At 43.2% G+C, this 27312-nt stretch overlaps 2 protein-coding genes across 3 annotated transcripts in view; one reads left to right on the forward strand and one right to left on the reverse strand.

Moving 5' to 3' along the window:
* The window catches only part of rps15a (ribosomal protein S15a), a 480374-nt gene that overhangs the window by 259917 nt on the left and 193145 nt on the right, over positions 1 to 27312 (forward strand). The gene's annotated exons all lie outside the window — the stretch shown is intronic.
* The window catches only part of LOC132868246 (ephrin type-A receptor 7-like), a 119964-nt gene that overhangs the window by 91167 nt on the left and 1485 nt on the right, over positions 1 to 27312 (reverse strand). Inside the window, exons 2-3 of one of the 2 annotated variants that reach the window (XM_060901076.1) lie at positions 4013 to 4077; positions 1214 to 1889 (exon numbers count right to left, since the gene is read on the reverse strand). In XM_060901076.1, the coding sequence (XP_060757059.1) occupies positions 1214 to 1823 (610 nt within the window). In that variant the 5' untranslated portion in view covers positions 1824 to 1889; positions 4013 to 4077. Of the gene's footprint in view, positions 1 to 1213; positions 1896 to 4012; positions 4078 to 27312 lie in introns of those variants that run through there. The other variant, XM_060901075.1, reaches the window with a different exon arrangement.

A 27312-nucleotide genomic window follows, 5' to 3' on the forward strand; every position in this document is an offset into this window, starting at 1 on the left:
TGCAGTGATGTTCCTTCACCAGCCTCTTTAAAGCTGTGCTGCCTTTCAGATTTTAAGTGTAGGTCATAAAAAGAATTTTCCTGAAACCCAATTATTTATGTTTAGTGACCGAAAGCTACTGAATTTGAATCACAGACTTCCAATTTTATTATATAACAATTAATGAATTTATCTCCATGTATCCCTAAATGCTCCACTATTTTTTCCTGCTTCACCATGACCCACCAATTCAAGATACTACGTCATGCATCACGTGGTGGGCTTTCCCCGTTCGCGCAAGGCATTGTGGGATACAAATTTGAAACAGGAGAGAAAAATGAAGGACATGAGTGTGCGAATGAAATGTGAAAGACTGACTACAGTAACGGAAAGAGAGAAGAAAAGACGTTATGTTATATATGAAGGAAAGGAAACGCAGGACCAAACTAATAAATATCGGCGCTCAGCGAGCACCTCGGTGTGATCAGCTGTTCGTTTAGCGACAGAATGATGGAACTGTCAGTGCACGCTCAAAGGGAAACCTGTAGATGGCAGTAATGCAACACTGTGGATGCCAGCTGCCGTAAAACCCAAAAGAAGAAGAAGAAGAAGGTAAACCTGCACATGCGCACACGGACTTCCTCTGTCTGCTTGACTGCGCAAGGTGAGCAATTTCATGCACATTATTTGCTTTAATCCCCTCAAATTAAATAACTTCCCACCCACAGAATGGCCTGATATTTTGTGAGAAATTACAGAAATAAACAGATATCACAATCACCACATTTCAGACGGAACTCAATTTCACCGAGTTTATGAAATCAAAAGGCCGACTACTTTTAAATTAACAAGACTAAAAATAAATAAATATTTTTAAAAATTAAGCAGCTTGTCATGTGACTGAGAAACTCAAAACAAGGTCTAAACCCTTCTGTCCTGAAGATGAAATTACTGCAGCTTTACCTCCGACTGTTACTGGAGACTCCTTCCAGAAAGGTTAAACACACACAGCTCTGATGACAGCGTTTTTACTGGATCCCATCAACCTCGTGTCTGAATCTGGTTTGTTTGAAAACTAAAAATCCGACCTCAGCTTGCAGCGCCCCCTTCTGTCTCCTCGTGTAACATAAGACGATTAAATTGCTGCGTCCTACTTTACTGACAACAGTAATTTTTTATTTTCTGTTCAACACGATTCTCTCAATGCGGCACTATGAGCAAAAACGGTTCCTACCTTCACAGCTGCTGTGTCCCTCCTCGTAGCCGGCGCTGCAGCTGCACCTGCCGATGGGCACAAGCCACTCCCCCTCGGCACTGCAGTGCATCCTGGGAGGAGAGTCGGTGGCGTCTGGCTCAGAGTTGTTGACGCAGACACCTCGGACCTCCACCAGCGTGGCAAATGCAGCCTCGGCCACCGTGTCGGGGAAAATGGCGAGGTTCTGCACAGCGGTGCTGCAGCGTTTGTAATAAACACGTACGGAGACGATAGCCACGCACGCGCCCACGTCCTGGAAGGCCAGGTGAAAGCCGCGGCGCGTCAGAGGTCCGATCTCACGCACCTCCGTGTTCAGCTTCATCTTCCTCTCGCCCAGGTCGCCCTGCGTGAAGCTCTCATCTGCAGCGATGGTGTCCACTTTACTGTAGCGTGCCTCGTCATCGTCGTGGCCCCCCAGCACCCGGTCCGACTCGGCGTACAGCAGGTTGAACGTCTCCTTGCAGCTTCCCGCTACGCCCGGAATGCTGTTACAGTCGCGCAGCGTGAACTGTAGCTCCACAAAGATGCGCTGACCTCCACGCCGCCCGATCCACCCCGTCCTCAGCCAGTTGTTCTGGTTCGGCTCCATCACGTTACACACCTGGTACGTGCGGATCGGTTTGTATTTCTCATCCACGCCACTGATCTCCTCCCACTGCATGCACACACAAAACAAAAAAACCCACAAGGTCAAACTTTAATCCTGTTCACGACATCATCCCTCCCTCCCTCCATCCATCCCTCCCTCCCTCCATCACTCACTTCACAGCTTCAGGGATTTTCTGTGATTTTTTTTTTTAATGCACTGAAAATATTAACCCTTGTATCAAAGTAAAAAGAGAAAAGCATCATCTGCATCTTTCTGTAGATTTCTGTTCATTTTTCTCAACTGAAAAACACAACTTCCTGTAACAAGTTGCTGTTATTATTTTAGTTTGAGTAAATTTTTTTAAATGTAGTTTAAATGAGGTTTTTTTTTTTCAATTTTAGTTGTTTTGAAATCTTTACTTTTTTAAAGTTTCACCATGTTTTTGTGAACTTGATGCTGCTTTTTATAACATTTTTAAACCTGGATGTTTTTTCATTTATTATATTAACCCAAATTTTGTGACTTTATTTATTGCTCATTTTTATTTTTCTCAATTTTCTTCCATGCAGTTTTTTTTTTTTTTTGCACTTCTGGTCATGATTTTCTTGAACTCTTGACTAAAGTCATTCTTCACCGATTCCTCATTATTTATTTATTGCATTTGAGTTTTTTTTATTTAGTTTCTGTTCACGAAGCTGCATTTTTATCCCTCATCATCTTATGTTTTGTTTTTTTTTAATCAGATTTTTGACGGGAGTTTCCTTTCTTTTTCTCATGATGGTTTCGACCGGATTGCTTTTCTGAGTTTGATCTCACTTTTGTGATTTATTTTGCGTGTTTTTCTTCTTTCATGAGATGAGCAGATCTCCTCCTCTCAGGCAGTGCTGGGATTTAAACTCGCAACCTTTCCACCTCACAACAAGTCGTGCCTGACCAGCTGCCTTTTTCCACACAGTTTTACGATTAAAATCCACGTTCAGCAGAATCACGTTTGCATTTACAGAGAAGAAACAGCTGTATTTTTATTAAAAATATTGTACCGAGGCTGTAATTATGATTTGAAATCATGTTCTGTTTTTCTCAGCAGGGGAAGCTGCAGTAATCCCTGACTGAGCCTGAAGCGAGCCGCACTTCCTTCCTCTTCAATTTTTTTTTTAAAGGAAATAAATAAATAAAGTGTGCTGCAGGCCGTGAGGCCGTGGACGTGTGAATCCAGCCGTCGCTGTGAGCTTCTCTTCCACACACTGCACACATCTGACACGAGAATAATGAAAACGTTTAACAGTGAATTACAGACTCCCAGATCAAATAACCACATCCTGTACACCAGGGGTGTCCAAACTGATCCATAAAGGGCCGTGTGGCTGCAGGTTTTCATTCCAGCCATGCAGCAGCACCCTGATTTGGCTCATTCAATCAACTGACACACCCACCCTTTAATCAAGGGTGGGTGTGGCTGCAAGTATTTGACTGTGTGAAGACAGTTCAGTTGACTGAATGAGCCAAGTCAGGTGTGCTGCTGCATGGCTGGAATGAAAACCTGCAGCCACACGGCCCTTTATGGATCAGTTTGGACACCCCTGGTGTACACGGTCGTATCCCTCACACCGCAGTGGATTACATCACATCTCCAAACACAGGAAAGGTGACAATAACCACACCTACTTTATAAATGTAACTCCAACAGCGCCATCAAATCCCGTTTCCTCCAAAAGCTGTTGAGTTGAAACGGTGATCTGTGGATGTGCATCGATTCCCGAGTTTCTCTAACGACACGTCGCGTTAAACCCAGATTCAGTGCTTCCTCATCAAACTCTTCATTTATCATTTATTGCGAATTGTTCCATCAAAGATCATTTTAATTGTCAAATGAATCTCTCGACCTTCAGTGACTGTTCTGCTTTAATTTTTACATTTTTAAACATTTATCATTTTCCTGTCGTTATACATTTTATTCTTTATATCCTTTAATCACAGGTAGTGAAACAGTTTACTGCTCTTTAGAGTTAATTATTATTTATTCAATACCAAGTGGACTACAATTCGGTTCCTCTCTGTTCTCTTGTTAAACGCAAATATTACGAATGAATTTACTGAAAGAACAGTGTGAAAGTTATTCTTTAAAAAAATAGCAGGAATTGAGATGATTTCATGGTGTGGGGTTCATCGGAGCAGAGCGAAGGACTTACTCCATTTGCAGGATACGACGTCCAACCCAGTTCCGCCTGGGATTCTTTCGAATTCAGCAACACGACTGAAAAAGACAGAAAAATATCGATTACATTTTCATCAGAGAGACACCGTCGCAGTTTCTCATATCTTACAGTCCTGATACAAGCTGAGGAACTCCGGAACCAAACCATTCGCCTTCGTTCTCTTTACGTCACCCGGAGACACTGAAACCCAGAGTCAGGACAGATGATGATTCGCTGAGTCTCGGGAAAAAAAAAAAAGTGTCTGTGTTTCAGCTGAAAAAGGAGCTGAAAGTGAGAGATGGCGCTCAGCTGAGTGAAGAGTTTGTGTGTTCATGAGGGCGTGTTTAAAACAAGCGGGCGCTAATTTAACATTCAGCTCATTCAGACGACGTTGGCGCCGGGGTGCCGCTCACACCTGCAGCCATCGCAAGCACGGACAAGATGGAAGCCCTTCAGCAGCAGTGATACAAGACAAGAGCTTCTTTTAAACACTTCCAGTGTGTCAGAACACGTGCACACACACACCTTCAGAACCTCGAGCAGAACTCAGGTTTACCATCTGAGGTTGTTTCATACTGTCTCAAACACAGAACCAAGGAACCAGAAAGCCCTTAAAGAACCCGACCAGGCTGAGAGTCAAATCTTTAACAGCAGCAGCAGAGGGTTTTACACACTGCACTTCCTGATTCAAGAATATTTTAATATTAATGAAAGTTTCATGCCTTTAATTACATTAACAACAATTTAATGCACTTGATTGTTCATCCAGTTAATTACTGTGAGTTAATTACAGTATAATGCAGTTTAATGTTGTTGTTAATTACTGTTTCAATAACAGTCTGAGTTCCAAACAGTCTGAACCACTGAGTTTCAAAAATCAGGCTTCTCATGATGCTCTCGGAGATGAATGATTATGAGCCTGTGGTCCCTGGAGGCTCGAGTTTGTTTGGTCTCAGAATGAATTCTGTCGAAATGAAAGCAGTGAAGTGAAAACGCCGCTCTGTGTGAAGTCTGCGGCAGATTCTTGGCGAGACTCAAACGCATCTTTATATTTAGTCAAGCTGACGCTGCAACACTAATTATTCATCGGGCAGTAATGTGATGTGCGATGGTCTGAGGTCGAGCTTTCAGATGCCACGATGACAAGCTGAAGCAGATCCGCTTCCTCACGGAGTCGCACAGCTGCTGATTCTTCCTCTTTCCTGCCTGAGAACACGCTGAACTCACATTCGGCTCGGTGCTGCCTCACCACCACCTGCTGATTACAGCATCTTCACCCGAGAGAGAATGAGAATGAATGAATGACAGCAACAACAACAAAAGGTCACAGAGATAAACAAAGAATGAATGAGAGACAGATAGAGAGCGAGCGCGATAACTTTAGCACAGAATCGTGTATCACAGAATGACGTGAGGAGGAGAACAGAGTCGAGTCAAGGCTCTGAAAACCAGTGACGTTTCAAATTCCCTCCAGGTGTTCCTGATGTATCGTGTTCACAGGAACTGGAGCTCACAGTGACCTCTGACCATCACATTCTCATCAGTTCAGTTTCCAGTTCAGCGGAACATTCAGACCAAATTTGAAGAAACTCCCTCAAGGCGTTCTTCAAATATCACCTTCAGAAGAATGGATGGACAGAGGCATGAAAAGGTACCGACAGGAACAGTGATAATGAGATCAGAGAGGATGAGAAGAGCACAGAGCAAGGATCATAACGGTGAGGATGAAAAGAGTGAGGAATACACGAGTGGAAGAAAATGAGAAAAAGAATGAGAAGAGCGAAGGAGGAGAAGAGCGCAGAGGAGGAGGAGAACAGTGGGAATGGAAGAAGGTGTGATGGTTTAGTGTTGATCATAAACACTGTTGTGAGAGTTATATAGGAGTTATAAAATAAACAGAGGAAAATTCAATAGGACTGATTTTCCACATGCTGATACAAAAAGTCCTCACAGCTTCCTCTGGGCACTTTATATCCAAGCACATATGCGCGCGCACACACACACACACACACACACTCCGCCAGTCAGAAACCAGTGTCTCACAGGACACTCATAGGCCAAGCATTATCCCTCTAATAACCATACAAGTGAAAGACGGATGAGGGGTGTGTGTGTGTGTGTGTGTGTGTGTGTGTGTGTGTGTGTTTTTCCAGAGTGGCTGTTTGCACCAAAAGAACAGCGGAGCACATTAACTCAGAACCCTGTTCAGCCTTTTTATGGCCTCATTAAACTTTCAACTTCAGTAATGGTGTCTAAAGGGTGCCTTCACTCCTCAGAGACACTCGACCAAATCTCACACACACACACACACACACACACACACACACACACACCCCTCAACCACTGCTCAGAGGGACACGTCTCGCTCCACCGGAAGTCTCAGCTGCCCTTTTTAATGTTTGCTTTGTTACGGTGTAAATGCCTCTCAGTGACATTCATCGCCACAAATGAATTCGTTTCACCTCCCGTTTTCTGGAAAAGGTGAAGCGGACGACGTTCCCATCTGCTCCACGACAGGAACTACTGCAGAGCGAGTCGACCTCTTACTGCTCGCTGGTTCACAGACTCGTATCTACATTTTCATCTCCTCAGGTTTAAATCAAAATCCTTCATGGTACAAAAACAAATCTTAACTAGGAAATAGAAAACATTCCTCAGGTACATTTTTGGAAAAACGTTCGGATTTCATGTTTCACTGTTGGATTCCAGACAATTTATACTTCAGCTCATATAACTGCAGAGTTTGTCTTTTTTTTTTTTAAAGATATGGATTACTTATTATTTATTTCACTTACAATTTAATGAACATTTTCTGTCATTCCATAATAACCATTTAAGGGAAAGAGATTTGAAAACAAATCCATAAATTACAGTTAATAACCCGAGCCATACAATACGGACAAAAAGTAATGGCAGCCTCTAAAAGCAGCGTCCCTCTCCAACACACATTCAGCTCAGGTTAAAAAAAAAAAACAAGATCAATAAAACATGGGGATGCAGACTTTTGCACTCCATAGTTTTGACCTGAAGTGGAGTTTCAAAAGTACACTTTGACCTTGGAACGCTTGAACTAAAGAGCAGGAACAAGGTGTTATCTGTTAATTCACTTTACGACTTCAGAATAAACTTTTAGAGAAGGTGAGATCTGATCAGTGAAGGTTTTTTTTGTCCTCTCAATCTTTAAAACTGAGAGTCAGTAAATTAATTGGACGCGGCGTCATTTGTAGAAGACGGTGCTCACACGCTAACAGCTCGTCTAGACACAGAAATCTAATTAAGTACAGAAGAAGCAGCAAATCACATTTGCTTAATGTGTCCAGGTGAAACATCACCCAGGAGACGGAGGAAGAGCTCATTCATCACATCAAGCTCTTCTGCTGGCGTGTCCTCCCTCGGTCAGCACTCATTCCCTCCTGAGCCTGCTTTTACCCAACACCACTTCCTTCTTCCCCCTCAACCTGGAGCTGGTTTATTAAAACGCGTTCCTGTCCAGAAAAACACAGTACACTCGTCCATCAGACTCCTGATTATGGTGGAGCTCATCTCTTCTGTGTCTGGGTGAAGAGCCAACAAAACGTGGAAACTCTGGCAGTCCAGATTCATGGAAACATCACTACAGCACCGATACGGATCCATTTCCCCGTGTGAGAATTATCATTTTTTAAAAATCGTGATAAGTCGGCATGTAACGATTTGCCCAATTCACAATTTCATTCAATTTATGATATTTCTGAAAAAAAGAATAAAATTGTATTACCAAAAAAAATGCAACATTTATTTTCCTATTTAATCAACTTAAATATTCTTTGTTTAAAAAAAAAAGCTTGTGCTTCATTTCCTTAATAACCAACAATAATTATTTACCCACATTTGTAAAGTTTGGCGTAAAGTGTAACAGCCTGTTAACTAAAATATTCCCTTTACTGAAAATGAAAAAGTGCATAAAACTATAAACATTCGTTCTGCCCGCATTTGCTTCTCTTTTCTTTATCTTTTAGCAGTCTGGAGAGAGAGAGAGAGAGAGAGAGAGAGAGAGAGAGCTCTGATTTCTCATTAAATCTATTTGTACACAAGCACACAGCAGCTCTTTCATGTTTTACACCCGTTTTTGCAGCATTAGAGCTGTTACACTTCCACCTCTAGTGAAGTCACACGTGTTTTCGCTACTGTACGTTATTGCACCCTCTGCTGTCTAAACAATGCAACTACAGCTCAGAAAAACAAACTACGCAGCCAGATGGAAATTTATTTATATTTCATCGATTCAAATCGTCATAAATTTGGATTGTGATTTATCGTCACATGATATATTGTGACGCACCGACTGAGTTAATCACCCAGAACCTACAGTCTAAATAAATACAGGAAAATGAGTGTTTCTACCATTTCTAGTTTAAGAAGATCCCTTTTGAATTAAAGTGACACCATTAAAGTTCTTGGTAAAGTGTTTGATTTGGAGATTTGACCCCTTCATTGTAAAACTTCAACCTTTTCGGTCTCTCTTACACGAAACCCGAAAGTGCCTTTTTTTCAGTCCAAGTTTTCAGTGGAGTCACAAATAAATCGAATTTTGTACTGTTCATATCGATGATGCACATCAATGATGAATGTTCATGAAATCAAAACACACACTGATGCATTTAATTCCAGAACATTCTTTGCTTACTGTGACAGAAATAGAAAACGCCCCAAGCACATGGGAGAAGGCGGGGCTTATGGGCTTAAGAGGACGATGTTCGGTAATATTGGCGAGTTCAAAACGCCAACGCAACTGTCAATCATTCCCGATTCAGGAATTAATCAACTTGATTTATTTTGGGAGGAAAAGGGAACACATTTTGGTGCATTGATGAGAATTAAACTTTTCATATTTTGCTCTGTTCAAAACTCCAGAATTTCAGAGCTCTGATCATCTCCCATCGCGTTCCTGACCACAAATAAAGCAAACGATGTTGAGTTTTTGACTCATGCTGCCACACAGTCGTCTCGTCCTCTCCGTCAGCTGATTGACAGCGTGAGAAAGGAAACAAGTGGAAAAAGTCATTTCTTGAAAAGGTCTTTAAGAAAGAATGAGAGGATTTGATTTTTTTTTCATTTTGTCCTTATTTTTAAAATGCTGGATTAATACCATCGGACCACGAAACGGATCATTTTAGACGAGTTTATTCCACTGAAAGTTTCGAACCCTAACGCTGCCTGCGTGCGCTTATCGAAAAAAAGATGGAGGTCTTTCCGGCTCTCGAGTGTGTGTTTGTTCCGTGTGGAAAACACTTGAGCAAAAATCATGTGAGGAACAGAACGGAGTGTTTTGGCTCACAGGGCAGAGACGCTGTGACACGTCGGCGGTGATGCAGTCAGGATGGAGTCAGATCAACACTCCACATGATTAACGCTCCACACGACTCCTGACGAGGAAAAACGTTCAGCTCTTCACAAGAACAGAGCCGGAAACGCCGCGTCTCGCACCGACTGCATGTCACACACTGGCTTATAATAGATCCAGATTATTTTTAAATCACATTCACGCTGCTGGAAATGGCAACGTACTCATGTCCTTCAAACGGCTGATGTTTACATCATTCAGCATCACATTAACGACAAATCAACAATGCTTGCGGTCAGAAGAGAACGATGTTGGTTCATTTCCCATCACAGGAGCTCTGACAGTCGGGTGCAGCTGCACATTACACATGTTGTATTCTCACTGTTTCCCAAAACATCACATTTACATGGAAATGGCTTGTATTTTTGAACTTCTGAAGGAACCCAAACTGGAAAACACTGGAACGTGACTTGTGGTTGCGACCCAGACAGCGCCGAACCGAAGCTCGGAGAGAAAAACGACGCTGTATACGGAGCAGGTGGAGTCAAGAGGAAGCTGTTTGGGCTTCAGATCAACTGCTCTTTAGTGACTTATGAATATACGAATAAGAATTATTCTTTATTATTTCTCAGGGAATCAAACTCACTTTTTCCCCCTCATTCACTCTTTAATTCTTGGATTTGGATCGAATGTGAGCTGGAACTGAAACCTACTGACTGTGGAACAAATAAACATGATTCATTAGCACACTAAATCATAAATTCATCATCATCATGACCATCATAATAAAAGTCTGTCATGAATGAAAAATTATTTTATTTATATTCTGCCCTTTGTGAACTTTTTTGTCTTCTCCAGAAGCTTCGTTTTTATCACCATTAACTTTATAAACACAAACACTGAAGATTACTAATTATAGTGTTTGATGTGGCCCTTTCCTGCAGGTCTATTTAATCCTTTTTTCAATCATAACACACACACACAGCATGCATTTCCAATCTGTAGTGTTACTCATGCATTATATTTACATTTCTGCGAGTTGGGTCATGTTTATTTAACACATTTGGGCATATTTGTGCATCATGAATATGCAATAACTCTGTGTGTGTGTGTGTGTGTGTGTGTGTGTGTGTGTGTGTGTGTGTGTGTGTGTGATGTAACATGGTCAGATGGTCAGACGGCTGTAGTCCTGTCTCAGGGACAGATTGCAGAGGAAATGCCAGTTCTTCTGCTCTGTCCAAGTCTACACACACACACAGGCGATTAAATGATTAAACGAGTTCTGTTCAGGGTTGGGTCGTTTCCATCAAGGCAGATTATTAGTGTGTTTTCAAGGACGGAGCAGAGGACACACACACACACACACACACACCTACCTTCAGGAGTTTAAAAAAAAAAAAGTTCCTGATTTTTTAATCCCCAGACTTTATTTCAGACAACTCAGAACAATTTTTATTTATGTATTAAAGTGGAGAATAAAGTGAAGTCATTCATTTGTGACTCTTCAATCTGCTCTGGGGAAAGGACCCACTATGATCTGTGAAATAATAATAATAATAATAATAATAATAATATAGTTGTCAGTAAAACTAATGAGAAGGTGAATAATAATGCAATACGTAACAGTGACAGAAAGAAGAAAACAATAGAATTATTTAAAAATTCAGCATGTAACGATTCGTTCCGTTCACAATTCCATTCACGATATTTCAAAAATATAAAGAACATTTTATTCCCAAATAACAATGCAACATTTATTTTCCTATTCTTTATCTTAAATATTCCTCTCAAGTCAAAAAAAATTTGTTTCCTTACTGTTATTGAACATTTTTGCGCCCTCTGCTGTTTAAACGCAATTGCAGCTCGTAAACACGAAGAGATTACGCAGTTCATTTTTTAAATCAGTGATTCAAAGCAAAATAAATTTGTATCGTGATTCATCGTTACACGCCTATTAAACAGCGCATCCGAGTAAAATACAGCAACACCAATTACAATAACTTCACATCCAAGTAAAATAAAAAAGTGAGTTAAACGCTAACGTGAACAGACTTTTACTCGTTTTGTTGTTTGTTTTTTTTATCAGACATTGATGAAGCTTGATGAATGTTAAATGGTGATTGGGCCACGCCCTCTCACATCAGTATCTTTTGTTTTTAATTGGACGAACACGAGAAGAGACCAGGACACGCCATCAGACTCCGATCCAATTCCATCATGCTGGTGGAAAAAACATTTTGATTCAGTTGCTCACAAATAATTCACTGTGATGAGATTAGTTCTTGGATACAAGGTGAGGGTTCGGGGAGTGAGAGAGTGTGTGAGAGAGAGAGAGAGAGAGAGAGAGAGAGAGAGAGAGAGAGAGAGAGAGAGAGAGAGACAGATTCAGAGTCGTTGCGTGGGCCGAGCTGACTGAGAGGTGAGCAACGTTACTCACAGCTCAGCACGCCAAAAACACAGCGACTCTGTGTGTGTGTGTGTGTGTGTGTGTGTGTGTGTGTGTGTGTGTGTGTGTGTGTGTGTGTGTGTATAAAAATGTCCCCTTTCCATCCCATTCTACACAGATGACCATATTCACACTAAACAGCATGGAGATAATGAACATATGAATCTTACTGAACCAACATCACAATCGAGTGAAGGTTAATGACATGAGACTCTGTTTAAATCCTCCATAAATCAGGTTTACGTGAATTTACTGACAAGCGTTTCGTAAAGATCCCCCGTGACTCTCAGTCTGGACCAACACAAAGCCCAGTGCAGCTGAAGGACCGGGTCGACTTCAATCTCCATCTCTGCTGCTGACCGGCACAAAAACCAAGTCACAGCCAATCAGTGTAAATATTTATTCTGTCATCGGTTTGACATTCCTGACATTTTCCCTGTTCTTCATCTTTCACTTTTCCTCTAGTCTTTTATTCAGTCTTTTAATGTTCACAAAGCAGAGTCCTGAGCATTTCCCAGGAATCATCCCAGGTCTGCTTCTGTTTGCTAAAGCTGCAAGTTTCAGTTTCCTCACAGAGAGAGAGAGAGAGAGAGAAGGGGGGGAGAGAGAGAGAGAGAGAGAGAAGGGGAAAGGGAGAGAGAGGAAGGAGAGAGAGAGAAAGGGCAAGAGAGGGAGCGAGGAGGGAGAGAGAGAGAGAGAGAGAAAGGGCGAGAGAGGGAGAGGAGAGAGAGAAAGGGTGAGAGAGGGAGAGGGGAGGGAGAGAGAGAGGGAGAGAGAGAAAGGGAGGGAGAGAGGGAGAGAGAGAAAGGGGGAGAGAGGGGGGGGAGGGAGAGAGAGAAAGGGAGAGGGGAGGGAGATAGAGAGGGAGAGAGAGAAAGGGTGAGAGAGGGAGAGAGAGAGAAAGGGAGAGGGGAGAGAGATAGAGAGGGAGAGAGAGAAAGGGTGAGAGAGGGAGAGAGAGAGAAAGGGTGAGAGAGGGAGAGGGGAGGGAGAGAGAGAGAGAGCGCATGATAGTTTACACTCATTTCTCTGGAACAGACACACAGTGAAACGCCAGCGATGGAAAGGTGTGAACAGTTATTTTGTGGCTGACTTCACTGCACCTGCAGTTTCCCCATCGGACCCTAAAACTTGTGGGAGGAGAGAATTTAAATTAAATCATGATTTCATTAAGTTTGAAGTTGTCACTTTACTGCTAATTGCACCGTTATTTCACCCCGGGGGGAACCACGTGTTAACTGAGCAGAGATGCTGAGAGTGAGATGCTGTGCGAGTGTGTGCAGGCGGAGTGGAGCGAGCACTCGGCATTTAATGATTCACCCAACTCACAACTCAATTTGATTCATGAAATTACTGAAAAAAAATTCAATGAAGAAAATTTACAAAAAAAAAAAAAAAAGCAACATTTATTTTCCTGTTATCAACTTAAATATCTTAAATTAAAAAAAAAAAGCAAAAAAAAAGCTTGTGCATCATTTCCTTAATAACCAACAATATTTACCCAGATTTGTAAAGTTTGGAGTAAAATATAATAAACTGAAATATTCCTCATCTCATCTTCTCTAGCCGCTTTATCCTGTTCTACAGGGTCGCAGGCGAGCTGGATCCTATCCCAGCTGACTACGGGCGAAAGGCGGGGTTCACCCTGGACAAGTCGCCAGGTCATCACAGGGCTGACACATAGACACAGACAACCATTCACACTCACATTCACACCTACGCTCAATTTAGAGTCACCAGTTAACCTAACCTGCATGTCTTTGGACTGTGGGGGAAACCGGAGCACCCGGAGGAAACCCACGCGGACACGGGGAGAACATGCAAACTCCACACAGAAAGGCCCTCGCCGGCCCCGGGGCTCGAACCCGGACCTTCCTGCTGTGAGGCGACAGCGCTAACCACTACACCACCGTGCCGCCCTGAAATATTCCTTTTATTGAAAATGAACACGTTAATAAACATGTCTTTTCTTAATAAACTTTTATAAACATTTATTCTGCCTCCATTTGTGTCTCTTTTCTTTATCTTTCAGCAGTCTGGAGAGAGAGAGAGAGAGAGAGAGAGAGAACCAGCTCTGATTTCTCATTAAATCTATTTGAACCACACAGCAGTTCTTTCACAGTTTACACCTATTTATTTAATGTGTGTTTTCACAACATTAGAGATGTGTTACTTCCGCCTACAGTGAAGTCACAAATATTCACACTATTTTACGTCGAAACAACGCAACTACAGTGAGGAAACACTAAGATGCATGGGAAAAAATCAATTTATTTCAATGATTCAAATCACCACAAATGTGTTTCACAATTTATCAGCTATCATTATATATCATTACATGCCGAGTGAGAACAGGTTATTTTCCTCAAATGAATATTTTCTGCACAAACATGCACCACCACCCCCCACCCAAAAAAAAAAAAAAAAAAAAGGGGGCATGCGTGTGGAGTAGAAGGGAGAGAATTTATTTTATTTGGAATACCAGAGGAAGTCTGGTGATTCCTCTGGTGAATACCAGAGGAAGTCCGGTCCCCTTTTTAAGAAAGGGGACCGGAGAGTGTGCTCCAATTATAGGGGAATCACACTTCTCAGCCTCCCAGGGAAAGTTTACTCCAGGGTACTGGAGAGGAGAATTCGACCAATAGTCGAACCTCGGATCCAGGAGGAACAATGCGGTTTTCGTCCTGGTCGCGGAACACTGGACCAGCTCTATACCCTTCATAGGGTGCTCGAGGGTTCATGGGAGTTTGCCCAACCAGTCCACATGTGCTTTGTGGATCTGGAGAAGGCATTCGACCGTGTCCCCCGTGGTATTCTGTGGGGGGTGCTTCGGGAGTATGGGGTTCGGGGCTCTTTGCTAAGGGCTGTCCGGTCCCTGTACGAACGGAGCAGGAGTCTGGTTCGCATTGCCGGCAGTAAGTCAGACCTGTTCCCGGTGCATGTTGGACTCCGACAGGGCTGCCCTTTGTCACCGGTTCTGTTCATAATTTTTATGGACAGAATTTCTAGGCGCAGCCAGGGGCCGAAAGGAATCCTGTTTGGGAACCACAGGATTTCATCTCTGCTTTTTGCGGATGATGTTGTCCTGTTGGCTTCTTCAAACCAGGACCTTCAGCATGCACTGGGGCGGTTTGCAGTCGAGTGTGAAGCGGCTGGGATGAGAATCAGCACCTCCAAGTCCGAGGCCATGGTTCTCGACCGGAAAAGGGTGGCTTGCCCTCTCCAGGTTGGTGGAGAAGTCCTGCCTCAAGTGGAGGAGTTTAAGTATCTCGGGATCTTGTTCACGAGTGAGGGAAGGATGGAGCGTGAGATCGACAGGCGGATCGGTGCAGCCTCCGCAGTGATGCGGTCGCTTTACCGGTCCGTCGTGGTGAAGAAGGAGCTGAGCCAAAAGGCGAAGCTCTCAATTTACCGGTCGATCTACGTTCCGACTCTCACCTATGGTCATGAGCTTTGGGTAATGACAGAAAGAACAAGATCGCGGATACAAGCGGCTGAAATGAGTTTCCTTCGCAGGGTGGCTGGGTGCTCCCTTAGAGATAGGGTGAGAAGCACAGTCACTCGGGAGGAGCTCGGAGTAGAGCCGCTGCTCCTCCACATCGAGAGGAACCAGCTGAGGTGGCTCGGGCATCTTTTTCGGATGCCTCCTGGACGCCTCCCTGGGGAGGTGTTCCAGGCATGTCCCCCCGGGGGGAGGCCCCGGGGAAGACCCAGGACACGCTGGAGGGACTATGTCTCTCGGCTGGCCTGGGAACGCCTCGGTGTTCTTCCCGAGGAGCTGGCCGAGGTGTCTGGGGAGAGGGAAGTTTGGGCTTCCATGCTTAGACTGCTGCCTCCGCGACCCGGTCCTGGATAAGCGGAAGAAGACGAGACGAGAGACGAGACCAGAGGAAGACGTTATCAGAACTTATCGACTGATGAGGTACGTTATTCTGGACCCGGATGCGACCCTGCGCTAATCTGCGTTGCCTTTGGGAGATCGTGTCCTTTGTGAGATGCTCATTATTTAAATAAACTGACCAATATTTGTGCACTGTTAGTAGATCAGTAGCAGAACAGGCCACTCCCATCAGCACCTTCTTTCGACTGTGGTCTCATGCAGTCTGGCCCTAAATGTAACCCGGGGACGTGCTGTTGCAGGAACATCACCACCCAAACACACAGCCAACACATTTCCTGTCATCTTTATTCCTGCAAGCAGAACTTCTTTATGATGTCTCTCTAAAGGCCAATTTATGCTGACAACCCAGTCCTCGCAGATGGCGTCTGCGGGGGGGGGCTTCTGCGCGCACCTCCCAAAAATTGTGACCACCACAGAAGCCTCGCAGACAGCGTCGCAGACAAGAGGGCTCTGATTGGTCCACTCTACATCCGCTGTACACGCACTTCCGCTTCCCTACTTTCCCGGTTTGGTTTGTTTTCACGACCGCCATTTTTAAAAACACGAGCGAAGATGGAGCAGCATGAAGAGCGGTTGATCGAGGAAGTACGTACATCTATACGACTCCAGTTCTAGTCATTATAAGTAACCGGAGGATAAACACTCCACTAACCACACCCACCAACTACTCCTAGCGATTTCGCGACTTCGCGCCCCCTTGCGTTGTGGCGGTGAATAACATCGCGCACGCCTATTACTCCCCGCTCAACGATAAATTACAACTGTCTGCGAAAAGCTATCTGCGAAAGCCTTGTCGCAAAAGCATGCAGAGGCCTTAACCAGTCCTCTCCCCTCCTCTACCCCGTCCATGATCATCTCCTGCATGTTAACTGAATTCTTCATTTCTTGTTTTTCCTTTTTTAAACCGAGCCAATCAAACCCAGCACACGAGGAGCCACAGATCTGTGAAGCCAACTCGCTCTGGAGGCAGAGGAGTCATGCCAGGACTGTGTGAATGGACTTTCCATTTGTTTGACAAGCGCCTGTGTGTGTGTGTGTGTGTGTGTGTGTGTGTGCGCGCGCGTGCTTGACTACTGTTCTTCATTTTCCAAAATGCTCCGTGCTGTCTTGTTCAAACACTTCCCATCTGCAGCCTGGGCAGAGGAAAACTAGCCATGTTGCATTAGCATTTTAATTCACATTCAGTCACCTGCATGGAGGTGTGTGTGTGTGTGTGTGTGTGTGTACACACACACACACACAGGACCAGAACATGTTCAACAGAGTTTGGACATTTTGTCTGGTCCTCACTTCTTCAAAGGATTGTTTGAGGGTGAAGACTCAGTTTTAGTGTTCAGGTTAGAAAAGGTTAAGGTTAGGGTAAGGGGTGGGGTTAGGGTAAGGGGTGGGGCATTTAGTTGTGATGATTAAAGGAGAACTGAATTCATTTTTAAACTTGCTTTATTTCTTAATTAACGTGTTATTCAATTACGTTTTGGGTTTTAGTAACCTTACATCGCGACTCGTATTGGCAACTAATTGCAATTAAATATTATACTTATCGGCCTATTCGGTTTTTAGCCGTGTTGAATTTAGTTTGTTTGGTCCACGGCAGGCGTCGCTTATCCACACGATCTTCACGAGACTTGTGCGAGACTTCGAAACGTGAAGAAGTGTCAGCCAGGTGTCAGTGCCGCCATTTTGAAAACTGTTTTCCAAACGAAGTATTGCACAGAAACGAGTTTAAATGACGATTACTGCCTACTTTTTTCAAACTTTCCTGATTGCTATCAAAACAAACAAAACTTCCGGCTTGATTACGTCAGCATTCGAAAGTGGGCGCGTGCGTCTTTTGACGACGTTGGCAGATGTCGGTCACTTTGATTTCCGCTGTACGCTTTACTTCCGTCCTACGATGTCTCGCACAGGTCTCAACGAATCTCATTTACAGCCATTGCTTTGACATATGGACTGATATTACAGAGCATATTTCAAAACACTCATAACTTGCTATAGCAGCGACAAAATAGCTCAAAAATGCATTCCAATATTTAATAAAATGAGATAAATAGAATTTTGATAAAAAAAAATTTGACTTCAGTTCTCCTTTAAGGTTAGGATAAGAGGCTTGGGAATGTGTTGTCAGGGAAAGCTCCAAACCTATTTCATATCATCGATGTCTGGACACCAGTCAACAGATTTACCGTCTCTCAGACAAAGACGCTCGTCTCACTCACTCACCCACCCACACTCTCTCACTTTCACTCACTCTCTCCCGTCGCTACCAGCCCAGCACACGACGTTAAATCGACATGAATACCCAATTCACACCTTCTCCAATTTGTGTATTGAAGTGCCTCTAGTCTCATTTCATGTCTCCTCTTCTTCATTCTCACTCTCTCTATGCTATAATAACTCTCTCTCTCCCCCCCCCACTCCCCCCGGGCTGACGGCTGTAATGAGAATGCCCTACAGGATGATTGGCAGAGTGGAAATAGGAGAGAAAGCCATGTTCTCACTCTCATTCTTGCTGATTAAACTCAGATGGTTAGAGATCCAGACTTCCAGCATATTCATTCATTCATTCATTCATTCATATTTTCTCTCTCAGTATTCCTCATACCTTACAGCTCGATCACTCATCCCACAGTCTGCTTTTCCTGAGCACAGTAACTTCAGGTCTAATGAAGAGAAATAGAAGGATTTCTATTGGCTCACAAGACTGAAGTTAGCTGTCAAGAGGTCACATGGATAAAGCAAACATGAAGCAAAAATAACTTTTTCAAGATTCATGCTCCGTTTAAATGTTGGCACCTTGGCAGTGATTTCGCCCTGCAAAGGACCAGCGTCCAGTCTTGGGTGAATTCTCCTGCTTTGCTCCCAGCGTTCCTGGAATAAACTCCAGACCAATCGGGACCCTGACCAGGATTAAAGCATTGAAGAAATGAACGATGCATTGATTTACTGTGTTCCAACACTGAAACTGTCCCTCAGTCACCAACAGAGACAATGGGCAGAACAAGCAACCAGGAGGAAAGACAAACTACCAGTTCTGTCTATAAATATGCTCCATGGAAGTTTTGCAAGAAAATGAAAGGGTTCAGATTAACAAACTGAGGTTCGGTCATGAGCCCAGGGTTTGTTTCATGGAAAATAAAGATCACTTTCACACAAAGAACTGAGAAGAAATGAAGCAATAGAAGACAACAAGAACAAGTGGTGCTTTGCTGGGGTGTGGCGCAGCATAAAGATAAAATGATTAACAGAATTTAACGGAGATTTGATTTCGCTCCACATGTAGTTCAATAAAATTCCATATAAAAGTCATTAAAGACACGATGATGCAAATGAACATGATTGGCTTTCAGCGCTCTTAACTTCACAGAGGTGAATTCCTAAGACCTTCTGATCGACAGGAGCACCTTGACATGATCTTTGATGACCTTTTACCTCATCATTAAGGATGAAATTGATCGCACGCTTTGGTGAAGGACGTTAAGGTGCAAGATGAAGATCAGCCTGAGGCAGGAGACGAGGTCCTGAAGGCCTGGTTCAGAGATGAGGTATCGAGCTAATCGAGCAGCCAGGAAAGGGAGAATGAAGGATCGACCGAGAACGCCGGTCAGGATGGGACGTGACCTTTGTCTTTACAACATCTCCTGAGTCAACTCGAAGCACTCGTCCTACTTGTCAAGTCTCCACTATCAACAGGATTTCAACATGCTGCAGGAGCGAGCGGAAGGAAGCCATTGAGCAGGCAGTCTGAATAATCAGTCCAATCCATTCTCGACAGGTTTTTATTAAACGAGGCTTTAAATGGATTAATGCTGATCCATCATCAGTCTCGGTGATGAGCAAATAAATAAACACTCAGAGACAAAATAGTATGGAACAGCACGCCTGGGGAATGACACGAGATTACAGTTCCGTGGAAGAATGCAAAAATCTGTCCATCAGTAAAGCTGGAGAAAGAATGACAGCAAGGATGCAAGACTTGGCATTAATTGTTGAAGGACCTTTTTGCCACTTCAGCATCTAAAATCTCACTTTTTATTAAATCACAGTCACAGCTGCTCGTTAATTAACTCATCACTCGAGGAACCGAGACCTTTGGAGGCTGCATCAAGGTTTATTCTTCAAGATCCGTGTGTCTTTGCTTTCTGTGAGCTGATCAATCCCTCTGGACACAAATCCCCTCAGAGACGCAGAAGCAGTGTGGCAGACGAGCTGTTCCAAGATCAGTCAGAAAACGAGCAGAGGAAGATTAAGCAAGCATGATGATCATTTGGAGAAAGGACAAACCATTTAAAGGATTCTCCACGGACCCCTGGAGAACTTGCTTTCCCAGGTGCACTGCTGATGATGGAATTGGGATCAGGACATTCTTTAGTCCACGGGAGGTGCTTTAAGTCTAAACAGTTTGAAGGTCTCATTGACAGGAACCACCCCTGGGGATCTCCCTGGGGAAGACTACACACCTTCAAGAGCTTTTTTCTGTTTGCATTTGTACCACCAGGAATAGTGAAGTGATGCTGACAGTTGCTATAGCAACATCACTCATTTGGTTTGAGAAGAATGTGCATCTTGCCCACCAATGTTCTTGTGTCACTGTGAAAACGGCAAACATGAGGATCTAAACGCGTCCGCTTTTGTACATCGTGTTTCTACAGAAACGGATTCTACGCTGCGCTGGAGAATGGGAGGAGACCAGGAAGTGTTGCGTGTCGACAGTAAATTCTTTATTTTACATTATAAATAGTGAAATGATGGTGGAAAACAGTTGGTGATTGATTAAAATATGTTTACTGAACATGTTAGCATGGATTTTTTAAAAATATTTTCTTACATGGTAGCTCTTTTTAAAAAGAGAACATTACAGACGAGCACATTTAGTTGAAGTAAGATTTTTATATTCACTTTGACACATCAAAATTGCGCTACATTTCCTCCATCACATACTGTATACACTCAAAGCCTGGTCTTCAGTCCATTTGTCCATTTTTTGTTTAAGAGCTGTTGTTTACATGGGGTAACGTTTTACATGGCGGCTGTCGGTGCCACATTGGCTCGTGTTTGACCAATCAGCACACACTTGCATCACTCGTGGTTCCTCTTGTGCTGAAAAAGAACTCACTCTAAAGTTGGAGCTAAAGAGGTTCCTCAAAATGTCGTTCTCGGAACTATGATCTTCCACACCTGTAGTGTGGACACATGAGAAAGGGAGAACATCCTCCAACAGTTCTAAAAACTATGAAAGCATTCCTCTGGTCTGAGAGCAGCCACGTGTAGATGAGCACCTCAAGCCTGGTATGGACCGACTGATTCCAAAAATGTGCACATTTCATGCCAGTACAAAAAGAGAAAGCAGATGAAACAAGAAAAAAAGTCAAATATACAGGATGTTCAGTAAATTGTCAGCGTAAGGTGTGACAGAGAAGTTTGCGATTCTTTGCGGTTTCTTGGTGACGTGTGGAACAAGCTGTGGGCTTTTTCTCTGAAGAGACTCTGGTGAGGGAACGACTGCTTATACCGAAGCTGCTACAACGCAAGCGACAACAGGAATGAACTCGTTTCATGGACATTCCACGACAAAGGTAGCAATCAATTAATTTTTAAGGAAGTATGACATGATGTTAATGGATAAATAAAAATAGTAATGTTTTGCAAATTAGCTGTGGTACAGGAGGAATAGAACACTGGAGACATGCTGTTCTCAGAGTTAGGAGTGCTTTATTTATAATTCATCTGAATCTGTCGCGGTGTCCTGTCTGCTCTGAGAAATTAAATTTTGGGGGAAATGAGTTCTGGAATGGATTTTGGCAGGCAGTGGTGGCAGGTCGCAGATTAAGGAGCTCCTGCAGTGACTTTATGGACATGAATAACAAGCCATGTGTTCACACGGCATCTTAATTAACACCATTATTATGGGCGGAGTCAGAACACTGACAGGATACAGTAGCTTACCAAATATGGTGCGTCCACACACACACACGTGCGCGCTCTGGCTATATTTGACTGCAATCAGGTTGAACTGAACACACACACAAATTGCAAAGCCTGAAATGCAGCCAGTAGCAGAAACGCGTCAAAGCTCCTGATCCTACAATCTGCGTGATTTCATTCAGAACACACACACACACACACACACACCTTTATGTAATTATTTTTTCCTGCTATATACTGAAGGGGTATGACGTAATCGGTTATTCATGCTGCTTTATTGTTTTTCTTGTTTCTATTCATGGTGGACTTCTTCAAAAGAAGCTGAATAAAAATCTGGTCAACAAAACATTTCTATAAATATTATATTGTTCTATTTTTAAAATATTCATCATGCTCTTTGAGCTAATTATGAGCTGATCTCTCCATTATGGAAAAAAAATAATAAAATAAATAAATAAATAAATAAAAGCCACAATCGATTATTATTTTATGGTTATTATCGAATGAGACTCGCATTTTATTTTCAGGTTAACTAACTAACGTTAGCCTTCAGTGCAATAAGATAATCGCTGTGAAAGTTAAAGTCATGCTATTGATTTGGAGGCAATGTCAAGAGACAACAATTATTTCCTGAAAAATGTTTCTGTTGGCATTTGAGTATTTTCCACATTCTACCCAAAACTGGAACAATGGCAATGCTCGCAACAGGAGCAAAACTTCACACCCCCTCCAACCCAACCATGCGCAATTTAACAAATTATTTAAACCCAGTTGGCGTCTTCGGAGTGGATTCAATACGTTATTCTCCTGAGGGATTGCACATGAATACAGTTCATGCCAAAGTACAAATTGGCGCACACACGTCACACACACTCCAACAAGACAACCAGCTGATCTCAGCAGGGGGCAGTAAAGTGATCGAGCCGAAACCTACAATTTATGTATTTATTCATCGCTGAGAAACTGCGCTTTAAAAGGTCGGGCAATTTTCCAGGCCATCGGTCAAAGCGGCCCAGTCAGAGGAACATCCCTCCTGTTGTCACAGCGATAACGTGGTTGAGGTGGGGGCGGCGTGTCAGTGGGGTTCAATATCATCCACACGCAAGGTTCATGGTCTTAATGAGTCTGAAAGGTCAAATATCACCTCAGAAGATTAATGTGGTTCAAGATGGAACACCGGCACCAGAGGGCATCACGAGAGTCGACCACAGCCAAGGTGCTGGAACACAGACGGAATACAGGAACCATGCGAGAAAAAAAATATGTTATTCAATTCAGTTAAACAGCAGCACAGCGTAAAGACTGGTGTGGGATCAGTCTGTAAAATGAGACACTGCTCAGAGGATTATTACGGATAAAATCAGCACAAAACTTTATTTTAAGGTGCAGGGGGTTTTTGTTTGTTTTTCTTAAACGGGATCCTCTACATTTAAAGGATATTTCCATAAACAGTAATGTTGCATTTAGACAAAACTGTTCACTTCCTGGTCAAGTTTGTTTGTGACGGTTCTCGAGACCGCAACAGGGAACGAGTGATTAGATTCAATAAATTCCCTGAACACACACTGCCAGGATCCCACACAGTCGGCTAAGCTTTCTGAAAAACAACCACCAACAAACACCGGGTTGATTTGTACATTATTCAGTTCATCGTTACAACATGACTCTGGAGAAAATGTTAGAAATACAACATCGGGGGAAGTGAAGGCATGCGACGAGACGAAAGTGAGCAGAATACAGGAGTGTAAATGAGATGAGAAACACTCAGGAGACAAAGTTTTACATTTATAAACACAAACTAAGCGCGTTAGATTTAAAAAGTGATGGAGTTTTCAATCCACCGTGAAACTCTATCATTTTTTTGTTTCTCTACACGGCTTTAAGACGCTGCTTGACTGATTCAATACACAGCTGCACTGTTTCACTGAGACGTGACAATTCACTGCTTCACTATACAGTAGTGACACACAGTACCGCTTCACTGTTTCAGTATACTGTTCACTGCGTCACTTTTAGGCGGCACGATGGTGTAGTGGTTAGCGCTGTCGCCTCACAGCAAGAAGGTTCTGGGTTCGAGCCCAGCAGCCGGCGAGGGCCTTTCTGTGTGGCGTTTGCATGTTCTCCCCGTGTCCGCGTGGGTTTCCTCCGGGTGCTCCGGTTTCCCCCACAGTCCAAAGACATGCAGGTTAGGTTAATGTGTGTCTGACTGTTTGAGATCCCAATTGAAAAGATTTTCACGGTGACAGTTTATGAGAATTGTGAACTGTGCACATAATTGGGCAATCCTAAATAAATATATTCCATTTATTTATTGTCCTGCTTCCCTTTTCTGCTTCATTACATCACCATTCCACTTCACCGCATTATCATCCCACTTCCCTGTTCTGCTTCACTGCATCACCATCCCGCTTCACTGTGGTACCGTCCCGCTTCACTTTTCCACTTCACTGTCACCGTCCCGCTTCACTGCATCACTGCCCCGCTTCACTGTCCCACTTCACTGTCATCGTCCTGCTTCACTGTGTCACCGTCCCGCTTCACTGCCCCACTTCACTGTGTCACCGTCCCACTTCACTGTGTCACCGTCCCGCTTCACTTTTCCACTTCACTGTCACCGTCCCGCTTCACTGCGTCATCGTCCTGCTTCACTGTGTCACCGTCCCGCTTCACTTTTCCACTTCACTGTCACCGTCCCGCTTCACTTTTCCACTTCACTGTGTCACTGTCCCGCTTCACTGCCCCACTTCACTGCATCACCATCCTGCTTCACTGTGTTACTGTCCCGCTTCACTTTTCTGCTTCACTGTCCCACTTCATTGCGTCACCGTCCCGCTTCACTTTTCCACTTCACTGCATCACCATCCCGCTTCACTGTGTTACCGTCCTGCTTCACTGTGTTACCGTCCCGCTTCACTTTTCTGCTTCACTGTCCCACTTCACCGCATCACTGTCCCACTTCATTGCGTCACCGTCCCACTTCACTTTTCTGCTTCACCGCATCACCCACCGTCCTGCTTCACAATTTTGATTAAACATTTTGTTTCAAAACAATATTCACTGCTTATTTTTTGACTGCCAAAAACGTTGAAGTCGATTTCTGACAATAAACCTGATGCCACCAGCACCATGGACATCATGAAACTCCTTTAAGGCAGCATTCTTTTAGAAATTTACAAATAAATGTACAAAAAGCATTTCAGAGTTCATCTGATTCACCAATTTTTCGGAGCTGTTGATATGAAAATGAAAAGTTGGGCCACTTTAGATTTGATGGTTATAAAATGCGTGTTTCATTTGCAGCATGAAGCCTCTTTGCCTTCACTTCTGATCAGATTATGGTGCATCACCAATTTATCACATCAGCAGAAATGTAGAACTCGCACACAGTAAATTTAATTCCAGCGCAGATGATTGCTGGAACAGAAATTTGCAGCAGCTTGTTACATATTCTATTACACACATGGATCTGGAGCTGCATATGTTAAATGGGTTTTCTCTCCATTAGCAGGATGTTTAAGACTCCTGGGTCGACTCAAATATTCATCATTCTCAGTGCTAGTGAACCTGTCTGGCTTTTAACACACACACACACACACACACACACACACACACACACACACACACACCACTGCATTACACTCCTGCTTCAGCAGAATGTTATTAATATGACACAACCTCGATGCTTTTAGGCAAAGTGAGGCAGCGTGAAAATGCAATAAAGGACGGAACGGGGAACTGAAACGTACAGAGATTGTAGAGTCAGTGAGACGTGGTGTGTTTGATGTATGGAGGTGCAGTAAAACCTGCCAAACATGAAAAACACATTAAGGATGATTGGACCTGGGCTCGTTACCAATCTGGGTCTGGAGAGAGTTCTGGAGCGCAGACCAGGACGAGACGTAATCATTCCATCTCCTGCTGTCTTTTCCAACTCAGTCTCACTCACAGGCTTGCCGTCATCCTGAATGAGCCGTTAATTCATGGGGGTGGAGTTTATCTAAAACAAAGTGATACTCAAAGTTCTGACCGTGAACTTGAGTGCACTTTCTTGCATGCTGTAACGTGTGTGTGTGTGTGTGTGTGTGTGTGTGTGTGTATATATTTCAGTGCTTGTCGTCCTTAGTGTATTTTATTTTTCAGTTTTAATTGTCTTGTTTTTGTTATATCTGGTTAAACTGACAGCAAAGACCAAAAAAAAAAACCCCAAAAACGCTTTTTCCTAATTTGGTCCACATTTTCTATCCCTGTTTTTTTTTTTCAGGTTTAAAGGAGAGTTTAAAGGTGATATCGAAGAACTGTCTCGGACAAAAAAAAATTTCTCCTTTGATGAAGAATCTGGTCACCTCAGAAGTGTGAAAGACATGATGGTGATTTTAATAATTTGAACGTGGAGCTCATAAAATCCACTTCAGCAGCTGCGGAACCGACTCGGAACACCAGTAACGTTCCTCACAAAAACACCAACATAAAACGTGGACTTAAGTGAAAACTAACCTCGTGAGTGGAAGTGAATCAAGTGGAGGCTCGCCTCGTCAGTGTCGCTGCTGTCTCACCAACAACCCTGACTCTTTAGTTTTACTCAAGTCAACTTATTAGTATATTAAGCCACGCCCACCAGGACATCCTCAGGTGGTTCAGTTCTGAGTGTTTAGCGCCAGTTTGAGCATTTTTCTTAAATTTCTTTTCTTATTTCAGACTTGCGATTTTTCAGAAAAGTAAAAGTAAAGCCTCCTGAGAAGACTTTAAAAATAAATAAATACATACATTTCAGCAACACGTACAGTAAATGAGTCTTATGGGATCCTTAAACACAGATAAATAGGACATGCAGTTAAAGAAATGCGTGCTTAGCAAAACAGCTCACGTAATTTTAATTAATGCGTCCATTTATGGAAAAAATTAATGTGCAAGCAGTTATACATCATCAGCAGTTTAAAAGACTAGCGGTTCCGACAGTAACACTTTTATTCATGTGGTTTATACCACACACACACACACACAAAACTAAGAAATTTCTGCAGAGACAGCAGAATCATGAGGAACAGCAACACGAGCTCACTGTGGAAGAAAAACACACAGACTCTCTCTCACACACACACACACACACACACACACACACCCTGGAATGAGGACACTGCAGCCGAGTCTTGTAACCACCTGAAGTTGATTACTGTATTTTCCTCCAACATCACGTTTCTCTGATACCACAGTGATCTGTCAATGATTGCACTTTTTACTTGTGAAAGAATGTCATGTTTTATCAGTTTATAGTCATATTAAATGTTTGTGAAACGAGTTCCTGTTCTCACTTAACTTACATTTTTGCAGTGATCAACACTCGTTCTCTCACCAGCCTCTCTTTTTCCTCTCCAGGTTAAAAGGACAATAAAATAAATAAAACGCAGCTCATCATGTCACTGAGAAATCGCAAAGAAGCATAAACTTCGCTGTGCTGAAGATGTTGGAAATGTGACAATGTACTGATGCTGGAGACTCATTCATCTCATCTCATCTCATTATCTGTAGCCGCTTTATCCTTCTACAGGGTCGCAGGCGAGCTGGAGCCTATCCCAGCTGACTACGGGTGAAAGGCGGGGTTCACCCTGGACAAGTCGCCAGGTCATCACAGGGCTGACACAGACACAGACAACCATTCACACTCACATTCACACCTACGCTCAATTTAGAGTCACCAGTTAACC

This window comes from Neoarius graeffei, chromosome 20 (assembly GCF_027579695.1).
Source record: "Neoarius graeffei isolate fNeoGra1 chromosome 20, fNeoGra1.pri, whole genome shotgun sequence".
In the NCBI taxonomy this organism is placed as follows: Eukaryota; Metazoa; Chordata; class Actinopteri; order Siluriformes; family Ariidae; genus Neoarius; species Neoarius graeffei.